The sequence below is a fragment of the Protopterus annectens genome, chromosome 5.part1 (assembly GCF_019279795.1).
Source record: "Protopterus annectens isolate FY-2018-M chromosome 5.part1, PAN1.0, whole genome shotgun sequence".
Classification (NCBI taxonomy): domain Eukaryota; kingdom Metazoa; phylum Chordata; order Ceratodontiformes; family Protopteridae; genus Protopterus; species Protopterus annectens.
The window spans coordinates 523,269,231-523,287,690 of NC_056736.1; the positions used below are offsets into that span (position 1 = coordinate 523,269,231).

General features: G+C 38.9%; 1 protein-coding gene across 1 annotated transcript in view; it reads right to left on the reverse strand.

Moving 5' to 3' along the window:
• The window catches only part of CFAP44 (cilia and flagella associated protein 44), a 1,689,287-nt gene that overhangs the window by 1,355,072 nt on the left and 315,755 nt on the right, over positions 1 to 18,460 (reverse strand). Inside the window, exon 7 of the mRNA XM_044073142.1 lies at positions 8,328 to 8,525. Within this exon, the coding sequence (XP_043929077.1) occupies positions 8,328 to 8,525 (198 nt within the window). The remainder of the gene's footprint in view (positions 1 to 8,327; positions 8,526 to 18,460) is intronic.

An 18,460-nucleotide genomic window follows, 5' to 3' on the forward strand; every position in this document is an offset into this window, starting at 1 on the left:
GGAGATAAGACCTTGCCCCCCCCCCCCCTTGCTTGTTGATGCCCCACATCACTGTCGTATTGTCTATGAGAATTCTGAAGGGCTCTAGAAGAAAAGAGAATGAAAAGCCTGAAGAGCCAGAAGAGGAATAGTTCTCATCTCTTTAACGCTGATGTGGTCTTTCTTTTGTTGAAGAGAGCAAAGGCCTTGCACTTTCCAATGACCAAAGGAGGCCCCCCATCCCACATCTGAGGCATCTGTGAAGAGTTCCTGAGAGGGGACTGGAGACTGAAAAGGAAGCCCTGGGTTGAGGGACAACAGATGAATCCACCACTGAAGTTCCAGCTTGAGACATGGAAGAAGAGGGACTTGGAAAATCTAAAGGATTAGAATGTTGAAGCCAAACTCACTTCAGAAACCACTGGAACTTTCTCATAAGGAGCTTGGCCAGAGGAAGCATAGGAATGGTGGAAGCCATGTAGCCCAGAGCCCTAGTCCCTGGCTGTGACTGAAGCCAAAGGAAGACAGAATTGAAAGAAAGCAATCAGAGTTAAAGCCTTGGGAGGAGCAGGGATGCCAGCATTGGAAGAGTCAGGAGCCACAGCCTGCACCCTAGGAAAACATGATCTTGAAAAAGAGTCAGGAGATGTATGTTTTTTCATTTACAGTAAACTTCAGGCTTTGCAGAAAACAAATAGCAAAGTGAAGATGATGAAATAAAATCTCTGGAGAAGAGGCCTGAATGTGCAGGTCGTCCAGGTAAGGAAAGATCTGTTTCCCTCTGAATCTGCAGAAAGCAATCACAGAAACAAAGCATCTGGTGAAGACCATTGGGGCAGTAGAGAGGCTAAAGGGCAAAGCAAAGAACTGAAAATGCCAGCAAGCCACAGAGAAATGTAAACATTTCCTGAAAATGGGATGCATAGAAATATGTAGATAAGCATTCTTGAGATCCATGGAAACAAGAAAAGCCCGAAGAAGTAGAAGAGGAAGAAGGTTTGAAGGGATACCATCTGAAAGGAAGGAACCTTCAAAAAGCTGTTTAGTTGAGAGAGATCTAGGTCTAGAATGGGTCTCCAGGTGTCTTCTGCTCTGGGGTCCAAGAACATTCTGGAGTAAAAGCCTTTCCCACTCTGAGGGGTTGGAACTTCCAGAATTGTACCCTGAGCCAACAGTCCAAACCATGTAAATGTGCCCAAAATGAAAATAATCCAAATACAAACAAAATGTTGAGCTCAATACCAGTAAAAATTAATTTAATTGAACAAGCAAAGCTTTCGGGTTATTTACCCTTTCTCAATACATAAAATACAACATAAAAGCAGAAATCCATTTAAAAAGGCAATCAGTTATTCAATTAGCCAATCATATTCTAACAACAATTTCAATTAGATTAAAACATAGCACAACATTATTCCTAATCTACAAAATAAACTATAAAATCCTAAGGGCAGCGTATAAATATGACAGTAAAATTTGTGTTTTTTTCTTCAATAAAGGTTTTATACTAAAACCAGGGGGAGCATAGGCATTCATTTTTATAATCCAGTTTTTTCAAATATTTATTTCTGTGTAGTTTTTTTTTTTTTTAAATCTCCACCAATTTTATTCTTAAATAATAACTGTATAGCTCTAAATTTAAATTTGTGAATAGTACACCCTTCTCTTTCACATGTTTCGCAAGGGAGTTCGTATCTACCTCTCTCCTGATGTCAGAAAGATGCTCAATTATTCTGTCTTTCAATCTCTGGTTACTTTTACCCACACAGAAGCTATTACATTCTGTGCAAGTAGCAAGATATATTATATATTCAGAAATGCAATTTGCATAACATGTAAATTTAAATACTCTTCCATTACCTGGGTGAATAAATTCATTGTCAGTCAGAATATTTTTACAACTACAATTATGGCACTGAAACGTGCCTTTCTTGTTCATAATGGCATGTTTATAAGGAGATTTCATCTCGTGATAACATAACTTTTGTTTTAAGTTTTAACAATTCTTATATGTAAATTTCAGTTCCGTACTCAATATTCTATTCATTCCTGGAGGTGTATGCAAAATATCCCAATTACTTCCAATTACACTGATTATATCATTAGTTCTTGTACTATTGCGAATTGAGCATCTAAGATCTTTACTATTATATGAGTATCTGTTTATGTTAATACTTTCAGTATTACATGTTGCTATAAGAAAATATGGCTTAGTGCAAGAACTTCATGTGTGATATTATTCAAAATAGATGGATTGTATGATCTATCTTGAAACTCTTTAATCATCTGCATCTGTTCATTACAAGTTGTAACATTCGTATTAAGACGGCTTGCCCATAACAACTGGCTCTTAACTACCCCTTTAAATGTATGGCTAGGGTGCATACTGTGTGTATGAAGCAAATGATTGGCATGGACATCCTTTTTATGTATACTAGTTTCCAGCGTCATACCAATCTTATAAATTCTCACATTTAAAAAGTTAATTTCTTTGTGTGAATATGTTAACTTAAATTTAAAAAAAATCAGTTGCATGATCCAAGAACCCAGGAGTCTTGAGTGACCTTTAAACAAGTAGGAAGAGATAGGGAAAGACAAAGAGAAAGAGGAATATGACTGGGAAGAACAGGGCAAGGACAGTTAGAAAGAGCCTCACTTGTCAGGAAAAGGAGGCTTCTGAGCTGAAGGTGTTTGGGTAGCCTTAGCAGGTGGAGACCTTCTACCATCCTTCTTACCGTGGGGTGAGGGTGAGACCATCTACAAACAAAAGCAGGCTTGTTAGGGTAATTCCTCTGAATTTAGGAACAGGTGAGACAAAAGTATGTTTCAAATCCTGTAAAGCTGTACCCTTTTCCTGGAAGAACTTAAACAACTCAGCAGCAGCAGCACCAAAGAGGTGTTTATTATCCACAGGAGCATCCATAAACATAGCTTTGATATAATCAAGCCAAAGCAAGGACTACCTCCTCTACACAGAGCCAAAGGCAGCAGCCTTACATGAGGCATCAGCTATATCATAGCTGCATTTAATGAAATGGCGCACAACCTGAGAAGACATCTCTAATAAAGAAAGAGCTAAAGTCTTCTCAACACAATCAGGAAGGTCAGAAATAACCTGACAGGCCTGAGGGAGAAGAGCCAAAATATATCTGGTCATATGGGACTTATAGTGCACAGCTCTATATGCCAGTATAGCAGAAGTATATACTTTCTTACCCAACCTCTCCATAGTTCTACTGTCTTTGTCAGAAAGAAGCAACTTAGTAGAGGGCAACAGTTTTGACGGCTTGTCAGATGCAACCGACACCACAGAAGGGTCAGCAGAGGGGAACTTATAAAGAAACTTGCAATCTTCAGGCACCTTATAAAACCTATTATATTTTTTGGGAACAGGAGGCAATGAATCGGGCCTTATAAGCAGTGGAAAAGGCATCCAGTAAAGCAGCAAGAACAAGAGGGAAGGGAGAAGGCCTAGGGGACTTCATTTGCAGAAGCTCATAGTACCTTTTCTGAACATCAGACACCTGAGCACAATCCCATTTGCAAAAATTCCATCATTCAGGAAATTGTGTCACCAAAAGAAATCTCCTCAAAAGGAGAATCAGGACAAATAGACTCCTCTTCCTCAGAACCGTAATCTAAGGGAGAGGAATATGGTAAGAATAAGTCAGGGAGCCCTCATCAGAATCGTCATCCTCATCAGAGGAATCCTGCTGCCTAGTTCTCTTAAGGGGTGTAGAAGACCAAGGAGGAGCTGAAACAGAAACCCCCTTGAGGAGGCTTCAGACCCATAAGAGCAATAGGCATAGAACAGACCTTGAGTGAAGTTTTGCCATTCACTCTGAGGATCTTTAGGAGCGGGAGAAATATACTTTTTTTTTTTTTGCTTCTTTTTTAAGGGAATGTCAGCCTTATAGATTTTAGGAGGCTCTGACCCCTAACACCATTCAGTTAGTGTAGTATCTCTTCCCTCACCAAAACCTGAGGAACACCCCTTGGCCCTTTGGAAATTATCAGCCATGGTTCCTCTTTTCATCTGAAGTGGATGTCTGCAAGGCTTCCATGGATGTGCAAGAAGCCAGATCCATGCTGGCCTCCGAAGCACTCAGAGCAGCGGAATCTGAAAGAGAAACCAGGTGGTACTCCAGGCTTTCACAAGCCAAAAGACTGATGTCCGGTGGAGATGGCACAGCAGAAGAATCAGACCATGTTTTCTTGGCCTTCTTCTTTGCAGATGGCTGATCTGCAGGCTGGGAAGATCCTTCCATGGTGTCTTTATCAAACAGCTTAAGACATTTTTTTCTAAGTAAATAGCCAAGGTGGACTGCCAACTATTCAAAGTCTTAGGGACAAAGGCCTGTCAAATAGCACAACTCGTATGGGAAGCGCCCACACAAAATAAACATTGCTTGTGATGATCTTTATGGGGAATCTGCCTCCCACACTGGCATTTCCCCTTTCTGGATTACATGAAACCAGCAACCAAAGTCAAAAAAGAGATAAGATAACAAAAACCCCAATGGACAATGGAGCACTTATCTAAAAGTGACTTGGTAACCAGCAGACGAACAAGTGTTTAGTCCGATGATCCAAGATGGTGTTCAGACTGGCAGCAAAGAAGTTCTGAGGATGGTACATCTGGACATCACCTTTATGCCCTATGCCATGCACAGTGAGCATAGATGTGACATACAGCACACCCATTACAACCTAATGGCTTTGGTATATTGGACGGATGTTGGATTGCCCTAGGCGGAGAGTTCTTATTGTAAAGAATACTGCAACAGTGATATGGAAGGACATATAAACATCCATAATGTGAGGAGCATGATATTATGTTAAGCACATACCTTAAATGATGTGGGATATGCATACTTATTTTAAGAAAACTGGAGCTATTAGGATAACAAAGGTATGCTCTCACCACTCCTGAATGTTAGCAATAACTGCTCAAGTAATACACCACAGTGAACCAAAATAATACAGGAGAGACCTACATCCTTTTTGTCCAACAAAGAAGAATGCTAGCCATCTAGCTACTTTGATATAACTATGAAAAAAAAATAAAGAAAGAGATTGTATAATGGGAGAGAAGAAGAAGTACGGACAAATTAAAATAAACTACAAATAACACTTTAAATAAAAGATATTAAAGAAAATGAAACCAGACAAAAACTGCTAATTAGGGGACCACTGAGTTATTCAGAGGTACATTTATATACTGTTTGATATGAAGGGGAAGGGCTAAGCCTGTTGTGTGGCAGAAGTGAAAAGGAATACTCTGTACTGCCTTTTTTTATTAATAACTGATTCATGAACGAGAATTCTGCATAATCTCTTTTTTAATGTATTCATTTGTTAAACAGGTAAATGGACTAATCATGGAACCATTTCAGCCATGGCCCAGGCAACAAGAGCACGGGTAACTTCAGTATACATGGTCATCTTAGAGAAGACCATCAGCAAATAGCTTTGGGGTGGTGGGTGGAAAGTGGAGTATCTGGAGGAAACTTATGCAGACATGAGAACATGCAAACTCAACACAAAACACTGACCTGAGATCAAGATTGCACACATGACTCTCTGGATGTGTGGCATAGATATTTTAACTACTTTGCTACCATACTGCCCTACTACATAACTCTGCTGAACTTGAATGTAAAATCCAACTGTCTGAAGTTATCTTCAGTCTTGTAGAAAGACAACCCTGATATTTGCCTCCTGTGGGTTTTAGGAAAGGGATAAAATGAGACTGCAGTCATTCTGTCTTTTCTTGTGAATTTGAATTTAATCAGGTTGCTTTCTATGATGATGATTTTCCTTGTGAATTATAAAAGAGCTACTTTTCAAATGTTTTTCATCTTTTTTTCTTTTTTTAGTGCAACTTGTTTGTTTTTGATGAGCAGGAGATAAATATATTTTTAAAGGCCTTGTTTTACCTCACTTATATGATCAGCTGGTTGTCCAAATAAAAAAATATTAAGTAATCCAATGTAAGCATCCTCACTATAAAATTAAAATTATGTTCTAATTTATACAAGTCTTCTTAAAACTGCTCTATATGTAACTGCCCTAGATGAACAATCTATGGCATCATATGCATTTTTTTGGTGTGTAATCTTCATTTTTCTCTAATGCAGCAACCATTTTTTCCTAATTTATTGGGAAATTTGCTTCCTGGAAAAGATTGTACATTTCTGTTCTGATTAAAATCTGTGAAGTGGAGGGTGCCAATTTTGCTTGTACAGACCTTATTTGTCTGTGAAGACCCTATGCTTCATTGTGATAACTCCTAAATTACACATATTGATTATTTCTGCAGGGATTGCTGGTTGTAAAGCTAAAATGATAAAGGTTTCCATTTATTCAACTTTATTTTATGTGACCAGAATCTACAAAGATAATCCCCTCTTGAGCAGCTTAGTGTTTAGTTTTGGAATTAGTGTTATTGTTATGTGAGCCATGGAAAGTGCTGCTAAATCTTCTAATTAGGGCGAGATGGGCTTGCATTTTTCTTTTCATTTTCTCTAGTACTGCCTTCTTTTCAGCCAGCTTTAAAATGACTTTTCCCCATTTTTCCAGCATTATCTCAGTTTTAGAAGAATGTTTAGCTGTGGAAGAACTCTGCTTTTTTAAAGAATTTTTGTAAAATTTGCATACGTTTCTGTGGTAATCGAGAAATTAGTTTCTTCAGTATCGGTATCCTCATCACAATAACTTTATTAAACTTTAGGGCAACCTGACAAGTTCCTACATCATGATCTGGCCAGGAAAAATAAAATACTGAAAGTGGAAATTATAAGGCCAATTTATCTATTACAAACATGTATGTTTATTCATTTAAAAAGGGGAGACATGACCATCTTGATGCAAAAATGTTCTTGATGTAGATGTGGTAATAAAGTCTTAAGCAAAAATAGAACTATATAATTCACAGGTATAAAAAATGTGAAAAAAAGAATGTACCTGGGTGACTATTAGTTTCCTAAAGCTATGAAGAACTGAAGAAAGTATATGCCAGTATTTGTTATAGGTGGGACCCTTCTGCCACCAAATGTCAATAACTATTCTGGTATGAAAGCAGAGCTGGCTTCCACAGGAAAGGAGAGAGTTATGAAAAAATGCCTGAAACAATCAAGCTTCAGTGGTGAGTACAACTCGGATGTTATGATTTACTTCCATATACATTTCTTCTTCACATGCAGTAATACAATCTAAACTATCCTATGATGTTATCAGAGCAAATGTAGACAGTTCTATAGCTCAGATGGATAGATCCCTGACTACACTGTAGGCAGCCAAGTTCCAGTAGCTGCTCACGTGTCAGCTGGAGCTAGACAGGGAGAAGGGGAGTCAGTGGTTGTTGCCTGCATGCCCATCCCAGGGGAAGAGCAGTGGCTTGGACTTGCCAAAAGTATAACAGCAATTGACAGCACTAGGGGTTACTTAGTGGAATTTGAGCCAACAAAGCCCATACTGCCAAGATGCTTAGCATCATTAAAGTTAAGGGGACTTCTGCATATGGAGGCACTCAATCACTTGGAAAACAGCAACAGTGAACTCAGTTGAGTCACTGCAGAAGAGGGGTTGTTCTCAAAGGCAAGAGGGTAGGCTGCCCTCCAGGCACAGGAAGCTGACCCACTCCAAACCACCCATTCCTTGATGGGGAACAGAAGACCTGGTCAGTGTAACCAAGTGTGAATGATTGGGCCACAGTGCTCCTACCCGGCCTAGGAAGGTCTGGCTCATGCATCCCCATAACAAATGGGCCAATTTGATGTTGATTGTGGGGAAACAAGGCAAGGTCCTGGGACTGCAAAAAAAAAAAAGTTAAAGAGCACATAAATATCCCAGCTGTCCTCTCAGGATGACACCAACTATTTCAAAGAAGAAAGAGAAACACCAAAAGGAGTGTCAAGTAAAAAATAAGGAAAAAACAAAAGTCAATCACTCTGAAGTAAAAAGTAAATGAAAACAGGCATAAATGACAAACACAGCTACCTATATGATGGTAGGAAGCTATTGCTGCAAGTCATCAGCCTTTACAAAGCACAGGAAGAACATACGTGATCTTGGCAAGAAGCAAGTAGCCACCTACTCATCCTCTCAAATCTTTTCTGAAAGAAAATTAATGCCTAAAATAATTAAAAATGCAACTTACTACTACTAAATAGCTTATACCAAATATTTAGCTACTGAACATTCAAGATATCAAGTAATGCCAGTAGAAAGGATGCAGAGAAAAAGCATAAATGGTGGTGTCACTCATGCAGTTATTTCTCATGTATCCCACACATACAGAGCAAGAAAGGTGAGTTTTTTAGCGAATAGAAAGTTAAATTACTTACTAGTCTGACTTCTGTCAGTTTCAGACCCAGTATGTTCTCTTACTTCATCGCCAGTTGGTGTTGGACCTCTTTCAGTCCAAGAAACTTCACTGTTTGTAGTAATGCCCTTTGTTGGAACACTTGAGCATTCTGTGTTCTCTTCTGGCAGGTTATGCTGTTTATCTGAAGAGCTTTCATTCGTTCTCACTGTATTTTGACCTAAAAGAAAGAGATCATAATTCAAATAAATATCTATAAAGATACAGATAACTTCATCAGGTCATGACGATTATATATAGAGATCTGCCAAAGCTCTTTTAAAGGCAAAAGCACTCATCTATTTGTTTTTCAGTACAGACATTTGATTACTAAGCAAGTTGTGTGTGGTTGATTATTCTGAAGTCTCAAGTGAGCATGTCTGTCTACAGTGCATGGATCTTTTTTCCTGATTTTTTAGGATTCTCAGCCAGCAGCTTTGTTGCTCACAAGCACCAGTTTTCCCTGTGGTCTATACACACACACACACACACACACACACACACACACACACACACACACACACACACACACACACACACACACACACACAGATATATACATAAGGGTCCACTTCTTAAACTCAAAATAATAAAATCTTGAATTTCAGTATTTCGAGTCGAGAATGTCAAAAGTGCAGTTTTTCGAAACTGCATTTTCTCGAATCTTAGTTTTTTGAAGTGTTGGTAGTTGTTGTCTGGTGTGTGTTATGTAGTGTGCTGTCATTGTAATGCTCCATTGTTTCCAGCTTCTATGTGTGTTGGCCGATTTGTATTTATTAATGGAAATTGAGGTAAGTTTGTATGTTGTTAGGGTTTTGGATAGGATTTTTGTTTAATTTAGTTTTTGGGTAAGTTTTAGTAGTTGGTTAGGGTGGTTAGGTTAGTGTGTGTGTGTGTGTGTGTGTGTGTGTGTGTGTGTGTGTGTGTGTGTGTACATTTGTAGTGTGTGTGTGTGTGTAAATGTGGAAAGTGGTGATTTTGTACATTTGTAGTGTGTGTGTGTGTGTGTGTGTGTGTGTGTGTGTGTGTGTGTGTGTGTGTGTGTGTGTGTGTGTGTCTGTGTGTGTGTGTGTTATTTGTGTTAGTGCAACCTTGGAGTTGGTATATATAAGTAGCGGAGGTGTGGGGGGTTGAAGGGGGGCTTGCTCCCTGCTTAAATATCAGGTAGTGTTATGTATGGGAGGTTTCAGTATTTCGAGTTTAAGAAGTGGACCCACACACACATGTGTATATATATATATATATATATATATATATATATATATATATATATATATATATATATGCACACACACACACAGATATATATATATATATATATATATACATATATATATATATATATATATATATATATATAAAAATCTGCAAATACACATATAACAATAAGCTGTGCAACCTCGGAGTTAGTATATATAATTTGCAGGGTGAGTGGCTTCCCACCCTGCAAAAACTTTGAGTTGGGATATGGTTAGGTTTTGTCAATATTTTGTGTTTAGGTATTTTTAACGGTCAGTATTTTGTGATTAGGTAGTTTTCACTGTTGATAGTTTCAACATTAGGTAGTTTTACATTTGGGAGTTTTCCCTTTTCCCCATTATAGTGCAACCTCAAAGTTGGTATATTTACTTGGGGGGGGTTGGAATTTTAAAGCCCTCACTTGTATGGGTTTGACATGCTTCTGTATCTTATTTTTGTTCTTGTTGGCCGACTGCCTCCTTATCCTAGTTAAACTATTGGTAATGTAACTGTTTGTTAAAATGTCACTTCAGCGTTTTCATCTCAGATATATGAAATTCAGGTAAGTCGCATCTCATTAATCTGAAGTAGACAAATATATATATATATTTCTATACATATGTATATTACACTGACACGCCACAAAGCCAACACCCAAAACACCGACACCAAAAGACCGACAACTCACAAAACCGAACACCAACACACAAAACGTAAACTACACATTACACACAACTATATATGCACTAACCTTAACCCAAACCCTAAGTTCCGACACTACCGCACACTTACTCTACCCACACCCTAACCCTAACTCACTTAACCCACCCCTAAACCTAAAGTCCGTCACTATCACACACTTACCCTACCCGCACCCTAACTAACATCCGTCACTATCACACACTTACCTGACCCGCACCCTAACCCTAAATCCCTCACTATTGCACACTTACCTGTCTGCACCCTAACCCTAAATCCCTCACTATCGCACACTTACCGAGTCGCGCTCACACATTGCCCATGTTGGTGTTTTGGCTGTTGGGATTTCACCTTGTCGATCATCTGTGTCGTCGGTCTTCTGGTGTCGGTCTTTTGGGCATTGGGCTTTGTGGTGTGTCGGTCTAATGTAGGGGACCCATATATATATATATATATATATATATATATATATATATATATATATATATATACATATATACATACACACACACACACACACACACACACACACACACACACACACACACACACACACATTCACATCCACATCACTGTCTTACTTATTGAACAGGCACAACACTGAAATCTGTTTAGTTGACAGAAACAGATGGTCAACAATTTCTGAGTAAGGGGAATATGCCACTTCTCCAGGGATTGTGCAGTCTCATGGTGTATATTATATGGATCTAGGACGTTTGATCAAAAGATCAAACTTCCGAATCCATTAAGCACGAGCATACTTAGGCGAAAGTGCTTTTGACCGAAGCAGCACTTTCGCATAAGTATGCCTGTTGCCGAGGCCGTACTATGGTGCAGATAAGGGAAAATTCCCTTTTCCCCACTATAGTGCAGTCTCGGAGGGAGAATATTAAAGTAAGGGGGTGTGGGGGTGCAGGGGGGTTTCACCCCCTGCAAAAACGTAAACTTAGTATTTTTATTTATTTTTTTTTATTGACACGCTCTAACGAAAGCGCTTTTTTGGTTAAAGCATTTTCATTGAAGTGTGTGTGGTGGTTATGGATTCGGACATTTGATGTCTCGATCAAACGTCCTAGACACGTGTGTGTGTGTATGTATATATATATATATATATATATATATATATATATATATATATATACATACATACATACATACACACACATATATATTTATAAAATTAGCAGGGGGTGTGGAGGTGCAGTGGGAAAACACTTGCTATTGGTTTATGCTGCTCCAAGGTAATCCTATGTGTTTACATTTGTAGGTCAGTATTCCGAACATCAGCATTGTGCCTGTTCTGTCTCAGCTAACAGATCAATACACATAAATATAGATCATAAACTTGTGACAGTTGCTTCAAAATTTCCAATACCCTGAAACTAAGAGAATGGTTCAAAAGACAAAAATAGGGGGGAGTTATCCAGGGATACATAGTAGGAAAATGTACATAGTATAATAAATCTCCGAAAAAAAACTTCATATAAATATATTATTAGATCTTAAAATTTATCTATGATAGCACTAGCTTGGATGCTGACACAAGAGTCAGCTTTACAAAGGGATTCTAAACCCATTTAGGTAAATACATGGAATTAGCAGTACCAGCTAGAGCAATATATAATGGGAAGTTCAAAAGCAAACTTTCATGGTGGTCCATCAGCATAAATTAACTGTACAACAAGAGAAGAAATCTCCTTACATTATACAGCAGTTCCAAAACTTCTCGTAACAGACACATTATAAAAAAGCATTACCAGAGAACTGAAAAATACTATAGGCTTAGTAAAGAAACCCATACATTTAGGGTAGCTTATAAAACTTAAGGATAACTACAAGTCCTGTTTAGCTACATTAGGTAACAAATTAACAATACCCAACAATGTTCAAAATTAAGCTATACTGCAGCACCCACTCAACCCCAACAGGAATCATCACCATACTAGCAAAAAGGTTTTAGTGCAAACTTTACCCCTGAAGCATCTGTTTAAAGTCCACATATCACAGAATCCATTACATAAAGCTCCCAAAGTTTTCCTCAATAAGACCTGTCAAAATACATGGATGCTTAATAAACAGTGCCAAACATACCCACTCCAAACCTTGCCTCAAACTGTTTAACCTAAACTTAGCCACTGGGTAATTACCATTTAATAAAGTCAGTCTTATCACAGACACCAGTAGTTATAGACCCATCAGTCTTATGAGCCTGATCTGCGAAGCAATGAAGGGTATCATAACCAAGCTCATCAATCATGATGTCAAAAATTTCATTAGGCTAGACCCTTATTAGTTCGGCTTTGTCAATGGGAAATCATGCTATTAAATCTAGTGAACTTCCTTGAGAGGATTATACAGGCTGTTGACAGTGGTGAAGCTCCTCACACAGCATACCTTGGCTTAGCCAAAGTGTTTGACACTATGACTCATGTGGGCACTGTATGTATAGATCCTTATGTGTCAAGACATATAGCAACCTAGCTAAAAGGCAAAAATCCATATGGTTTGTATAGCAGGTACTGTATTTAAAAGTATATGTGAACCAGCAGAGTTCCCCAGTGTTCTGTATAGGGACCCCTCCTTTTCAGCATTTACTTGTACGATCTCCAGGCTGTGAATCAGGAACACTGGTTAGCCAAGTTTGCAGACGACTGGGAATTGGTTGTTACTGTCAATACCTTTCTAATACCTATATCCTTCAGAAAGAACTCACTCTAGTTAATACCTGGTGTATAAATAATGAGCTCAAATTAAACATGATAAAGTGTAGTATCATTTTATTTGTCAAACAACCTTTACTCACAACATACAGAATCAACATACTGTACCACTAAACGAAAATGTAGTCATGGGGGGTCTACCTGATAATGCCGAAAATCCACAACATCGACGACGAGAACACCAACACCATTAGATCGACAATGAAGATAATCGACAGTTGAAAATCCTGACGCTGAGAACACCAACATGTTAAGGTAAGTGTGCGATAGTGACGGACTGTTAGGGCTAGGGGCAGATTAAGTGAGTTAGGGTTAGGGCGCGGGTCAGGTGAGTGTGTGATAGTGGCGGACCTTAGGGTTAGGGTTTGGGTTAAGGTTAGTGCATAGATAGCTGTGTATGTAAGGTTTAGTGTAGGTTTGTAAGGTTTTTGGTGTGCTTGTGTTATGTGTGTGCTTTTTGTACAGGGGATTTGTTTGGTTTGTTGATTGTCGGGATTGTGGTTTGTTGGGCATGTGAAGTTTCGTGTTTTTGAACTTTCGGTTTTGTGGTGTTGGTGATTTAGTTGTCGGTGTTTTAGCATGTCGGTGTTATCAGGTAGACCCAGTCATGGACATAGGTACCCTGATTTAACAATTCACTCTCCTTCAATCATCTCATTGCAACTGGAGCCAGAAAATCCTTCTACTTATCACAGCTAGCAGCCAAATGCATACCATCCACAGGTATAGATCTCATTGCTCCTGTACATTCAGCAGTAATCAGACCAATTTTATAGTACAATGACCCCTTTGGTATGTACTTTACTCAACATATCAAACAACTAGAGAAAACCCAGAGATTCTCAAGAAGATTTCAGACTTAAAGACTGAGTTTTCAACACAGGCTAGATACTCTATCACTTTATTTAGTATCTTATGGACTCTTGAGGGTTATCTGTATGTCTCACCTACTGTACCATCACGGGCCCTGGTGTCCTTCATCTCCACCATCTCTGTAAGTCTAATAGCTTAGAAAACACCAGAATCATGTACCTATATCTTCATGAGGAGATAAAGAGAACATGCTAGAAAGACACATTCATTATGCAGCTCCTTTTCCACCTCTGAACAAGTTGCCACAACCAGGGTAAGCAGTGTAAATGGTCACCCTTTAAACACAACTTGGATAACCTGATGGATACTGTCAAATTTACCCTGTGACTAACTGTCCCTATCATTCCTTGTGAAAGGGGATGTTGCCTAGGGAAGGGTATTGGGAAGGCATTGATGGTCACAAGACTAAACTGCCTTGAAACGCCTCTGAAAAAAATGTGGAGTATTATACAGTGTGTGCTTGAGTGATGCTTGGAATTAAGAGAAATTAGACATAACAGGACCCTAATATACAGGCTACTAATATCAGAACTAACTGAATCCATACTGAAAGAGAATTGAGTAGTACATAGCCTGTCTAGGACTAAACTGTGCAGCTTCTCTTGAGGACACAGAAGTTAAAAGAGGGTTGTTGTAGGAAGGGTATTAGGGCATAGTCCTAAACAGCACACTCAGTGCTTGCAAGCTGAGAATAAGCAAACAGGGAGGAACTCATTTCAGTTGTAAGGGGACAGAATTGGAGAGGGTTGACAAGAATGTATGGAAGATGGGCAAACTATTGGCATGGGGATTGTGAGAGGGTATTTCCACCCAATAAGACAGACGTGGATATTTCAAACGTTAGTAATGGAGGAAGTAGGTATAGCCCTGCTTGTCAAATGAAGCAGTAACTGAGGGCTAGCTTTAAATTATGAAGTTCATATCTCCCAGACGTGACAGCAAATAATGTGCGTGTGTGTGTGTGGGGGGTATTGTTCAGAGAAAGGATCTATAGAATTATGGAAAATAAGAAGAAGTGTACAATAGAAGGGTTGTTGGTAACTGGAAAATCTACAACATATAAGAACCCAGTAGGGATGATGAAACATTCTACAGGGAGTAAATTAAGGTGTGGAAGCAGCTGAGAGGATAGACAAAAATGATAAGGGAGATGGAACAGGGTGAGGAGATTTATGATGAAGGAGACAGGTAGGCATGAGAATTCTCAACTTTACAAGGAACAGTTCAGTACAAAATATTAGGTTGTAGAGGTTCCTAAGAAAGGACAGTGATAAAAAGGTATTCAAGAAAGCCTGAATTTGTAACAGAGGAATTTCAAACCATGTTCTGGAAATATGAGGTTTGGAGAAAAGTGGAAAGTATGTAAGGACATTTTTGGGGATGAAACAATTATAAATAATTATAAATAAAGCGATAAGGAGTAGAAGGTTAAGTTGAGGCATCTGATGGAGTAGATGATAAAGTATAACAGGAAAGGTAGAGAAGAAATGAATGAGTAGTAATAAGTAGGATGATTGTGACAGTGGAGGGTCCCAGAAGCAAACAGCAAAAGGGAGAAATTAAAGACGAAGCTACAAGAGGTGCAAAACAATATCTGGGCAGGTGGTCAAAGTGGAGAAGAATTGCTGTTGAAGGAAGAGGTGGAAACTGACAATAATGAAATGTCAAGACTGGATGATGAAAGCATATATTGAAAAGAGTTTTGGTGAGTACAGGAAGAAGTTGGGAAAATCAGTGGACTTAAGTTCAGAAGGGTTAGACAGGTTATTGGAGGCAAAGGAATAGACAGATTTGAATGAGAACAGACAACCAATGATTCTGAAATTATGTTTTCAGGAACTTATGAGCAATTATGAAATGAGGTAGGTATAAGAGATTTGAGGTGATGGAACTGGCAGGATCTCAGGAAGGGAACAGTTCAAAAGACAAAAATAGGGGGGGAGTTATGCAGGGAAATATAGCAGGAAAATGTACATAGTATGATAAATGCCATGAAGAGTAGTAAGGCAGATGGTCTGGAGGGTTTCTCATGGAAATCTATAACTGTATGGGGATGATAGCATTGTTGTTGTACTGAGTACAATTCCAATCTGAAAAGTCTTAATCACTTGGTGTACTTCTTCAATATCACAAAACCATGCCTTTCCATTCCAGGCCCCAAACTCTTGGAATCCCTCCATATTAATCTTGAAGACTCACGTCATTCCCATCATTTTGTTCTCATCTTGAAGATAATTTCAAGTTCCAGTCAATTTGCAAATGCACTCCCTCTGAACACATTACCTAATTCCCCAGTGTCCTTTACCAGTCAGGCACATTTGTCTTTCTCACATCATTTCCCTACACTAATATATGACCTGTCTTCCCATAGTATATATTGTATATAGTTAATTTCTGTGTGCCTTTACTTTGCTATATTTTACTCTTTGTGGTCTGTCCCTTCACTACTCTCGTCTTCTTCCTTCCTTCCTCTAACCATCCTTTCCTATTGCTCTCTGCACGGTTTACTTTATTATTATTACTGTTATTGAATCACTGCTGCCTGCCTACACCATTTTGTTTGTATTCATTATACTTCTTCTTAACTTGCTTGTCTGCTGTCAGTTATATTTGGCTGAGCTGAGACTGAAATAGGGCCATTTAGATCAGCGCTCTACCCAGACTACCAAACTGAATGAATGAATGAATGAATGAATGAATAAATAAAGGAAGGAAGGAAGAATACAACATGGGAGGAAATTAATTAAAAATGTCCCCATCCATGGTGGAACACCAGTATTGAGGTAGTACTGTCTGAGGGGAAAGAGGTGCAAAGGACCGGAGAAATTAATGACACACACATGCCTGATTAGTGGAGATATCCAAATCATGATGACAGTGCTGGCTAGATCAGCACTTGCCAGAGATCACCATGACAAACTAAGAGATGTTATAAAAGTAAGACAACTGTAGACAACTGGTAGGTGATCATGGATTTTATGGAATGAGAAGAACAGTGAAACAAGAAGTTGTTCAACATATTGAAGGCTAGTGGTACAGTGACTTCCTAAGGAAGGTACTACTGTGAACAGGCTTTGTGATGAGATCTAGTGTGTACATACAAGCCATGTGTACCAATTCCACACTTTAGAGGAGGCTGATCAATGCAGAGGTCTTGTGAGTGTGGCGATTAGGAGAGGCACCACATAGCGATATCACTTATCCCCAGACGTATTCATTTTAATAAAAGAGGAATTCAAGTGATAACTCTAGGAGACAGAAAACAGGACTCTTGGTAGGGCATTGTTCTGATGATTCACCAGTAATTATGGTCTCATGCTGGAGAATCTGAATTTCTCTTTGTAGGTAGCACTGAAGATATTTGAAGAGTTTGGAACTTTTTGGGTCTGGAATATAACAGACAGCAAACAGTGATGATATTAGTGAGAGTCAGCAAAGGGATCAGGACATAGATGGAAACAAAGGAGGTGGATAGACTTGAGCATTTAGGAATGTAAGGTGGGGACCTTAGTCAAAAGATAGGATTTCAAGGAAACTGTATAGATTAAGAGGAAAAGTCCAAGACCGGATAGGTAAAAGGGATGACAAGGTTAATATACTATTAAGAAAACTAAATGCACTGAAATTAATGGTGACCTCATTCACACTGCACATGATCCAGCAGTTGTCTATCTCCTCAGAAGATCCAAAGCACAGGCAGATAAGGTTAACTACAGAATTATGGACTATATTCAGGGGGACAGCATGCTCAATTATGGGCCAGGTTTCAACACTGTTCAGTGGATTAGATAGAATGTCCAGAAAAACAGATGGGAGTATATTTAGGGGGATGTAAGGTGGTGGAAAAAGAACAGAAGAATGACAGAAGTAGGTAGGAGTCTTTTTTGAGGTAGCTATCAACCAGTCTCATGTTATGGAGAATACAGAATGGACTATTCTTGTTAAGGAAGAATTGTGGAGTGAGCAGAGTAACTACTGCAGTTGCTAAACAGAAGTAATGAAAACCAACAACTTGAGTCATAAGGTAGAAAATGGGTGAAGTTCTGACCCTTTCAGAGTTTTAGACAAATTGAGGGCTGACTGAAGGGGAATGATTTAAAAATAATGTTAGTGACAGGTGGTTTTTAAGGACTGGATGATGAACAACACCCATGAAACAAGTGGTTCCAAATTAGGCAAGGGAGAGGGAGTGATCTGTGCAGAAGCAGCAGAAAAGAAAAGCAAGGCAGCTATTCCAATTCAGCAAAAGAAATAAGGCAGTGAAGAAGGACAGAGCATGAAAATGAGTGAAGCAAAATCTGAATTCATATTTATAACCAGCAAACTACAGTGAATGTGTCAAGCCGGTTTATTGTTAGGTTACTAAAAGCATCATACAATTACTATATAACCAAATGTCAATGTTGTTGTTTGTCTTTTCGGCTTTTCCCGGTTAGGGGTCGCCACAGCAGAACTCCGTTCCGCTAATGATTGGCAGTAGATTTTTATGGTGCCGAGTTGCCAGCCTGAAGCCCAACTTTCAGCGAAGGCACGCCCATTCACATGTCTTTCAGAGACCACTCGACTGCGGGGAGGACATGCAGAC